This window comes from Helobdella robusta (assembly GCF_000326865.2).
Source record: "Helobdella robusta unplaced genomic scaffold HELROscaffold_46, whole genome shotgun sequence".
In the NCBI taxonomy this organism is placed as follows: domain Eukaryota; kingdom Metazoa; phylum Annelida; class Clitellata; order Rhynchobdellida; family Glossiphoniidae; genus Helobdella; species Helobdella robusta.
In genome coordinates, this window is record NW_008705138.1 from 1,216,811 (window position 1) to 1,227,061 (window position 10,251).

Consider the following 10,251-nt stretch of genomic DNA (forward strand, 5'->3'; position numbering starts at 1 on the left):
TTATAAAGATCACCTGATTTCTTTTTTTTTCTTTAAGTTCATTATTGAGATTATAAGAGAATACGTCGGGTGTTGTTATATGGCGCAGAAACATGGCCAATGACAACCAAACTGGAACAACAACTTTACCGAACCGATATGAAAATGCTCCGATGGATGCAACGAATTAGTCTGAAGGACCACATCAAATCTACCGAAATCCTGCGTTGTGCTGGTTTAGATGATATAAAGGACGAATGCCGGCAACACCGTCTGCGGTGGTTTGGTCATGTCAAACGAAGTGGAAACAGTGCCATAATTTCTCTTGTAGATGTTGAAGTACCTGGCATACGTCCCAAAGGCCGTCCAAACAATGGTCGCAGACAATCGAGCAAGACATGAAAGCTCTAATTTTAAATAAAATGGATCGCCTAATTTGGCGCCAAAAATTGATAGCAAAAAAAACTGGGTCTTTGGACGGTAAACGAAGATTGATTGTTAACTATATATAGGTTACATAGAAAATAAACTGTAGTGTTTTTTGCGACAAAATAATATAGCATATATTTAATAAATGTAACTTTTGAAATTATTTTTGCAACTAAAAATATACAAAACAATTATTGTATATAAAAAAATACCAACCTTACCAAAAAATTGATTCAACTAGCGATTGAATAAATCTTTGTTGAAATTAGTTTAGTCGGTAGTCAAAGCAGAAGTTAAGTTATCTACTGAACTGTATTACGCTTTTTAGAAAATAAACTGTAGTGTTTTTTGCGACAAAATATTCTAGCATATATTTAATTAATATAACTTTTGAAATTATTTTTAGGATAACTAAATTATACAAAACAATTATTATATATAAAAAAAACACCAACCTTACCAAAAAATTGATTCAACTAGCGATTGAATAAATATTTGTTGAAATTAGTTTAGTCGGTAGTCAAAGCAGAAACCGAGTTATCTACTGAACTGTATTACGCTTTTAAATAGAATAAATTTATTATATATTTACATTTTTCTACATACAATGAAAAGCATTGAACAAACAAGCGTTTGGAGTTTTATCAACTTCTTTTACACATTAACAAATTGTTTAAATCCACAACCTGAATCTTCGACGACATGAATAAAATAACGCACATTGACACTTTTTAAAATTGTTATTGTGTCCGCATTCATATCAGCAAAATGTAATCAGTTTTTTCTTATAAATACAAATTGACTAGCAATATAAACACTAAAAATAAACACTTAACACAATAAAAGCGGCCAGTAATAAAGAATGGTATCTAAATAATCCGATCAACGTTGGAGTACACTTTTGACACCACCCAATCGGCTATACATGCCAAAGTATTTTTTCAATGTTTCAACCAAATTTGACAAGAAGTTGTACCTTGAAAATGTAAACACTTTCCATAAAAATTTCATGTTTCATACAAACTGAAAGTAAAATCTTAGATCGGTACTGGGTAATCCAAAAAAATAATAAACAAAGAGTTAAAAATAAATCTAGGTAAATTTGGGCTCATTTAGCTCCTTCTCTTTTTTTTATAACCTGTTCTTGCCTTGTTGTAATAAAATAAATAAATGATGTTTACAAATTTTTAATTTTTCTTGTTTTGTAAAATTTTAAATAATATTTAAAGCACAGTTTCTAATTGTTCGTCTTTTTTAAAAATGTTATTTATTTGTAAACAAAAAATTTATTTTATTTGTTTTTCACTTTAAAAAAATTTATACTTTATGAGTTCAAGCCAAAACTCTTTTTTATTAGTTCATAAATTTATTGACTATAATAATTAAGTTGATTGATTATTAGATTGGTGGTTCGCCAGTCGCCGAGCAAATCAGTGCTAGTTGACTTTTCGATACTTGTTCCACGGTGAACTCTACGTTGACCAGACCTCTAGCGATCACGTTAGTGTCCGAATATGATGGCATAATGAGGTAGGGAAAGTACTTGTTATCTTGTACAATTTTAACGTTGTTCTTCAATAGGACTTCATCAACATTTTCAGTAATAGGTTTTTCTGAATTTTTTGTTTATTTCGACACGTAAGTTTCTGAATTTATAGTAATCTCTGCCGTTGATAAATAAGTTTTCGATTTGTTCGAAATTTATGTACCTGAGCTTTTTTAGTTCAATGTCTTGCAGCTGCTGGACGAGACTTGCAGATGTATAGATGTAAGTTAAATTAGAAATATTCGTGTTGTTTAAGAAGGCAGTGTTTTTAAACTTCTTGCCCACCAGTTCAACGTGTTTCAGGGCTGCCAAATTCTATTGACAATTCAATAAAATTGTTTGTTATCTTATTGTTTTAAATAAATAAATAAAAATAGATAAATATATTTATATTCTATTGTATTGCATGACTTGTGTAGCGCCCCTCTTGAAAGAACCTTAGAAGCACTAGCTTCGCTGTGGATGATTTTTTAAACGCTTCTTGAAAACCTGCCGGGTTATGTTGTTAATTCATTCTAGTTGTACGGTAGATCATTCCAAATTTGTGCTGAAAATACTTAGAATCTTCTTTTACTGAAGCGCCAAGAATTGAATTTTGGAAGCACAAGATCTCCACTAACGGAGAATCATAGTCTATTTCGGTTCGCAACTTCAGATAATATTAAAAGTCAGAGTTTCTCTCAAATAACTTGGAACATCGCCGGCCAGTGAATCTCTGACAAGGACAGCTAATTTGAACAAGTCTCTCTGGTATACAAAGCCAGAAATATATATATATATATATATATATATATATATATATATATATATATATATATATATTGAGACGAGGTTTTTGGCTATGCAAATTTATATATATTGAAACGAGGTTTTTGGCTATGCACATTTCATTGAATATTTTTGCCCACTTAGAATTAATTAACTTTTTGAAAATACACTCAACAATATGAAATTGTTGTAAATCGTATTTGTTTAGAACAAGTGACATAATTTGGCTGATAACGTGGTTTCGGTGTGAACACCATCTTTAGAGCCTTGAGTGAAATACAAATATTACTATAAATGGAAATGTAATATATTTTGGGATAAGGTTATATAAATATATTTATTTATATTACACAAACATAAGACAATAAACTTATTGTTAGTTCTTATATTATTACAAAATTTAGTGTCATAAATGCAAAGACGAACTATTAACTGATAAAAGAACGACTTAAAAGAACGTCTCAAAAATTAAACAATGAAATACTAAATTTAATACTTAAGAAAAAATTATGCTTAAACTGCAACATATTTTTTTCATAATGTTCATCTGGTTCACTGCAAATTGTCAACTTTTTGAGATTTTTATTATTTGGTTCCAGAAATTCAGGAGTATTCCAGAAGTGGTGTCGAACCTGGATAGTATTAATCACTTCCAACTGAAAATTTTTGCACTGTTGAACAAATCGATTGGCACTTTAGTAATGATGCAGTTCCTAAAAGATACTGTAGAAAATGTATCATTAGCGAAAAGATCGGGCCAATGCTATCGGCATGAATGTCAACGACAAGTAAAATTATCGGCTCCGTAGTTCTCTGTCTTCACGAACCTCTGACACTGATGTTCAATTTCCCAGTTTCGCAGTTGTGAATCCAGCCGGTAGGTATAATCCTTGTCACTACTTTCTTCCAAACAAGAACCACCCTTCGTTCTTTAGTTCGTTGTGAATGGGCTCACAGAAATAAGGGTTAGTAGTTGAAGTATCGGCAGACGCACTCTATTGTTTGCTTAGATCAGTTGCTTCCCCACTGATGATGCAAGTTAAAATTATTTCAATTATTCGATCTTTCGTCAGAATGAGAAACAAAATATAAAGAAAAAATAGCAAGAGAAATATTGAAATAGGAATAAAGGAAAAAATGTAAGGGTTGATAACATTTACAATTTGTGTTTGAAGGTGAATAATAATTTGCACCAGAAATACAAATGAGTATTGCAATTTAAAACACTCTTCGTGAATTTATAAAAATTCAAAATAGTTTTTTGGCTAGTTGCATCAATCTAACCTGGTGTTGTGCTGGGCCTGTGTGTGTTGTTATTATTGTGGCGATCAAAGAACCAACCAACCGATCAACCGACCGACCGATCAATCACCCAACCAACCAACAAACTGACTGACCAACCGACCCACCAACGACTAACCGACCAACCAATTAACTCACCGACCAACCATTCAACCAACCGACCAACCAACCAACCAGAATATTATGGAAACTGATATCACATTCGAGTTGCGTGATTGAAGACAGCTTGCTGGTCAGTTTGATGATTGGCACCTTGGCGGTGAGGATGGTCTGAATGTTTTCGCACCAACCGACCAACGAAAGTTTCGCCGCTATCGACTTTATAATAATTTGCACCAGAAATACAAATGAGTATTGCAATTTAAAACACTCTTCGTGAATTTATAAAAATTCAAAATAGTTTTTTGGCTAGTTGCATCAATCTAGAGGACAAAAACTTTGAAACACGTAAATGAGTGAATTTATGAACGGAAAAATCAATCAATCAATCTTCATTTAGCGTCCAGAGACCCAGTTCTCCGAGGTAAGACGTTGTTTTCTTTTGGGCCAAATTAGGCGATCAGTTGTATCCATTTCGTTTAAATTTCGAGCTTTCATGTCTTGCTCGATTGTTTGCGACCAGGACTTCTTTGGACGGCCTTTGGGACGTGTGCCAGGTACTTCAACATCTGCAAGAGTAGTTATGGCACTGTTTCCACTTCGTTTGACATGACCAAACCATCGCAGACGGTGTTGCCGGCATTCGTCCTTTATATCATCTAAACCAGCATGACGCAGGATTTCGGTAGATTTGATGTAGTCCTTCAGACTAAATCGTTGCATCCATCGGAGCATTTTCATGTCGGTTCGGTAAAGTTGTTGTTCCAGTTTGGTTGTCATTGGCCATGTTTCTGCAACATATAAAAACACCGGACGTATCACAGACTAATAAGTCTTGATCGTAGTGGTAATGGGATGTCACGCCGCATCAATATAGAGGCAAGGAAATGCCATTTATTCCAGGCTGCACGTATGCGTGCTCGAACGGCGGCTTCAGCTGTTCCAGTACAATCCAGAACATCCCCTAGATATTGGAACGATGTGACTATCTCTACCTTAATGGCTTCAAAAAACATTGCTATTTCGAATTTGCTGTTGTGGATTGATGCAAGCAGGACGAACAAAATTCCACACTTTAGATAAAGTACCAATTATTTTATTTTTCTATTATTAAAAACGAAAAAATAAATAAATTAATAAATAAATAAATAAACTTTATATATATATATATATATTCTGTAAGTCGACTTGAATCTACAGGTACATGAGTTTATAAAGGGTAAGAATTTCCGATTGCTCTCGCAAGTACGGTCTCCACCTTTGGCCGTGATGAGAGATGGTGTACTTTATGCACTCACCATATATATATATATATATATATATATATATATATATATATATATATATATATATGTGAAAGGAATAAATGAGCAAATATAAAAGAAACAGAAATTAGCGAAGTGTTTGTGTGTAGATGGAAAGATTAGCGGAAGACTGAAAAGAATAAATGAAGAAAGAGAAACAGGAAAAAAGAGGACCAGAAATCAGCTAAAGAGAGAGAGGGATGGAGAGCCAGTTAGAGAAAAAAAGAAAAATTGAGAGAGGAGATAATTTACATTTTGTTCAAAACAAAATTTGTGATTAATTAAATTTCAATTTATATCAAATGAAAAACATTCATTAAACTATATTATCAAACTATGGTTGACTAAGCGCTGCGTGTGTACGTGATGATGATTTTGATCAAACGCGATATTTCCGACCTTGCTAACAGTTAATATCTGATCGACGGTAGCCAAAATGCGCGAATGATTGAAGTGTTTTTTGGCCAGTTGCATCAATCTAGAGAACGCAGTACTAATAAGGATTTTTTTCGATTTGGTAATAAACCAGTGCAAAATATAAACAAGAAAAGCACCCTCTTATGTTGTATACAAATTTTTCTAAATAAGCCATAGCGAGGAAGAAAAATGGTTAGATCGCGACATGAATTTTTTCCCACAATAATTTTACTGGAGCAAAGAGTGGGAGTCAACCTCGTATTTTGCCATGTTTGAAACTAAATAAATTTGCTATTGGATCAAAAAACATTTAGATAGATTCCATAGAACATTAAACCTCAACATCAGTCTTCACAAACTGGAGCCAACATTCCAGATAACATAACAGGTGTGGGCACAAACCATGACTCTTATGAAAACCACATCTAGAATGTTAAGCCGGGTATTTTTTTTTTAATTTCATTTGACAAAATGTTTTGTAAATTTTATAAATTAAAATATTGTTATTAAATTATTATATGATGATAAGGTTTGAAAAAAAACTTTTACTGAACTGTTAATCACAAGGAGCTACAAGCGTTAACATGCCAAACTTAAACAACTTTTCCCTAAATTGTTTTTTATTAAGAAAATGTGGAAAACCCATTCATTCGCTCCGGACGCCTCTGAAGCAGTTGAGCAAGTGGCGCTATACAAATCGCCGTATTTTTATTATTAGTGTTTTTATTAAGTTTTAAAACTATATTTACTACTAATAAAAAAGAACCTAAGTATGGCATGGGCTATCAAAAAGCATTTGACAATGTTACTCCCTCATGGATATTAGAAGTAATAAGCATGCATAAATTGACAATTAATATTAAAAATTTCATTGAGGATTCCATGCCAATTCGGAGAACCAGATTGCGTCTGTACAGCCACAGAGGTATTCTTTTAATGGATATGGATAAAATGAAATTATTTATGCCAGATAAAGATCAACTGAAAAAAGTTGATAACAGTTCAGTCGAAACATAAAAATGATGCCTGAGATAGATAAATGCGATACTTCGAAAATTAGAAAAGAAGTGGCGATACGAAACGATGGTACAATTTTAGATCAGGATACACAAATGAGAGGTCGTGCTAAGGAAGAGACATACAAATACTTGGGAATGGAAGAGGCAGGAGAAATTCAACAACGAATGATGAAAGATTAGATTAGAGAGAATACAACAAAAAATAAGATTTCTTTTATAGAAACAGTTGAACGCGAAAATAAAAGGATGGAAAATCTTCTGAAACACTACAATAATCACCGACTGAAACATATCAGCCAACGGACCGGATATAGTAACCCATGATAAACAAGAAAAATGTGTCTAATGATAAATGTATCTGTACTTGATGAACTGAATGTTATGTTAAAAGAGTCTGAAAAAATTTGTAAATATAAAGATCTTGAAATTGAAAAAATGTGGCACAGCGCTGACTGAGGTTCAGAAAATTTCATTACTGGGCACAGCAAGCATTCTAAGAAAAGTACTTGCATGAATTTCTTTGGAATCTGGTTGAACCCCGGATTCAGACACGAGGTTAGCAGCGAGGATGTAGCAATGATTTACGTAGTTACTTGGATTAGTGAATAATTTAGAGTTTCAATCACTGTTAGCATTCGAATAAACGTTTAAATAAGTTTGCGTTTGAAGCAGTATCAGAAATCTTGAACCTGTGGAATAACGAGAACTTGACGAAAGTGCAAGCTACAACATTGGCGTCAGTAGTGACGACCGTCGGAATTTTATAACAACAACAACAATAATAATAATAGAACGCAGTGATCAAAAAGATTTTTATGATATTCTTACATTATTTTTTATTTAGCGTTATTATATACATAAATGCACACGTTATATATATATAAATTATAAAAATAATTATTAATCTGTCATAATATAAAACAGTCATCATCTTAACATAACAAAATTAGTTTTATTATATTAATTTAATTCGCCATCATCGTCGTCATCATCATCATCATTATTAATTCTTTCCTAACTATTTATCTGAAACGACATCAGCAAGGCAGGTGTGCACATCTCTGCATTCGAACCCGACGCCACTAGATGTAATAGAAATAATAATAATCACCACTCATAACCACCGTAAGCTACTGCAGCAATATTAAAATGAAGAAATTTAAAAGGGTGACGGCAGAAGTTAAAAATAATCGTGTCGGTACAAATAAATTCATCATCATCACCACCATCACCATCTTCATCATCATCATCATCAAAATAATGATGATGCGGATAAAATCAATAAAAGCCTACAAAAAGATAAAAATGTCAACTGTTAATAAACTAATTACGAGTGGAATAAATTACATATTGTACAATGTGCAAAAGTATGTTCGCATGCATGTTTGTTTGTTTGTACGCATGTAATGTATGCATGCATGTATGTATGCACGTATGTTTGCATGCATGTATGTATGTGTGTGTGTGTACGTTGATACGTATATACATGTACTCACTTATATGCTTTCAAGTCGTATGAATGTTTTGTGTACGCGTTTCAGAAAGTACCTATTTTTTATGCATGCACGCTGCGTATTTATGTACGTACGTATGTATGTATGTTTGTATGTATGTACGTATGTATGTATATACACGTATGTTTTCACCATGATTGTCTCGTTATACTCAGAGTATATGGAAACATCCATGATTCGTATGTTGAGACCGCAAGAGATATAAAAATAGCTTGAGCTTATGGAACTTAATTTTTTTGATGCTGCCTTTGCTGATATTGTTTCTGTTTGTGATTTTGTTGTTGCTGTTGTTGTTGATTTTGCTTGCTTTGCAGTTGTTGTTTTTGTTGATGATGTTGTTGTTGTGGTTGTTGTTGATGATGTTGTTGTTGTTGATGTTGTTGTTGTGGATGTGGTAATAGCGCCGGAACGATCTGTTGAACAAAATTGTAGTTGTTGGTAGCTGTTGTCACATTCAAGCTGTTGATTCTACGTTGCTGATGCTGTTGTTGCTGACTTTGCTGCTGCTGTTGAGGATGTTGTTGCTGCTGTTGAGGATGTTGTTGCTGCTGTTGAGGATGTTGCTGCTGTTGTTGAGGATGTTGTTGCTGCTGTTGATACAAGAAGTTGCTGTTCGATTTCTGTAAAAATGGAACATTCTGCTGCCGTTGTTGTGATTGTTGTGGATGCTGTGATTGTTGATGTAGTTGATGTTGCTGTGATTGTAGTTGATGCAGTTGATGTTGTTGTGGCTGATGTTGTTGTGGCTGATGTTGTTGTGGCTGATGTTGTTGTGGTTGCTGTTGCGGTTGATGTTGCGGTAGTTGTTGCTGTTGATGTTGTGAATGTTGAGATATATTGCTGTAGAGATTGTCTTGATAATTAGCATTGTAGAAAATGAGAGGCCTTTGTAAGGTATTAAACATGGGCAACATTGGTTGTTGTAATATTTGTTGTGGCAATAATTGTTGTTGTTTTAATAAAAATATCGGCTGTTGTTGGGGATGATTTGGTTGTTGTTGCGGGTGTTGTTGTTGTTGGGGACGATTTTGTTGTTGCGGCAGTGGTGGGTGTTGTTGTTGCAGTTGTTTTGAATGTTGTTGTTTTGGATGCTGTATGTCAACGTCAACACTTTGCTTCATTATTTCACCTGAGGCATAAGTGTTTGGTTGTTGTTGTTGTTGTTGTTGTGGAATAACATAATGTTGTTGTTGCTGTTGTTGCATGTTGGCATCAACAACCAAAGGCACACTGGAAAATGGAAGTTTTGTTGGAAGGTTTAAAACCTGAGGTTGTTGTTGATGCTGTTGATGTTGTCGATGATATTGTTGTTGTTGATGTTGTTGTTGATGATAATGTTGCTGTTGTTGAGCAAGCTGATTTTGGTGCATCAATTTGATAAGTTCATGTATGTGGTTATTGTTGTCTTCATTGCCTCTCGCCACCTTGACATTATTGTTGTTGCCGTTGTTGCTGTTATTGTTGATGTTGCAGTCACTGCTGTCGTCGTCGTTGTTGATGTTTTTGTTAGTGCTGATGTCGTTGTTAATGTTATTATCGTTGAAGACGTTAGAACCATCATTAATGTCACCACTGTTCATCTGCTTCTTTATTTTATCGTTATTATTATTTGTATCATCATTATTATTATTATTGTTGTTATTACCATGACTAATACAATTATGATCGTTGTTATTGTTCCTAGTGTTGTGTTGTTTCTGCTTCGGTCGTTGATCATATAAGCCGGCCATATTTTTGTATTTGCTACTAACAAGTACCTTGGCAGTATTATTTTTCCTATTTTTATTGTTATGATTATTATTGCGATCATTTATATTACCATCACTTTTATTATTATCGTTGCGAGATCTCATGTTTTTGTTTTTGGGATTTTG

At 33.6% G+C, this 10,251-nt stretch overlaps 2 protein-coding genes across 2 annotated transcripts in view; both read right to left on the reverse strand.

The window, feature by feature from the left end:
• Positions 1–1,806: 1,806 nt before the first annotated feature.
• Positions 1,807–2,979, reverse strand: HELRODRAFT_178224 (hypothetical protein; the record flags this gene model as incomplete). The annotated part of the gene is made up of 3 exons (XM_009026339.1): positions 1,807–2,021; positions 2,366–2,443; positions 2,958–2,979. 3 exons carry the CDS (start codon positions 2,977–2,979, stop codon positions 1,807–1,809), a joined length of 315 nt encoding a protein of 104 aa, XP_009024587.1.
• A 4,921-nt stretch (positions 2,980–7,900) lies between these two features.
• The window catches only part of HELRODRAFT_178225 (hypothetical protein), a gene marked incomplete at both ends in the record, with an annotated part of 13,343 nt that continues 10,992 nt past the window's right edge, over positions 7,901–10,251 (reverse strand). Inside the window, 3 exons of the mRNA XM_009026340.1 lie at positions 7,901–7,945; positions 8,510–8,640; positions 8,874–10,153. Coding sequence (XP_009024588.1) covers positions 7,901–7,945; positions 8,510–8,640; positions 8,874–10,153 — 1,456 coding nt within the window. The remainder of the gene's footprint in view (positions 7,946–8,509; positions 8,641–8,873; positions 10,154–10,251) is intronic.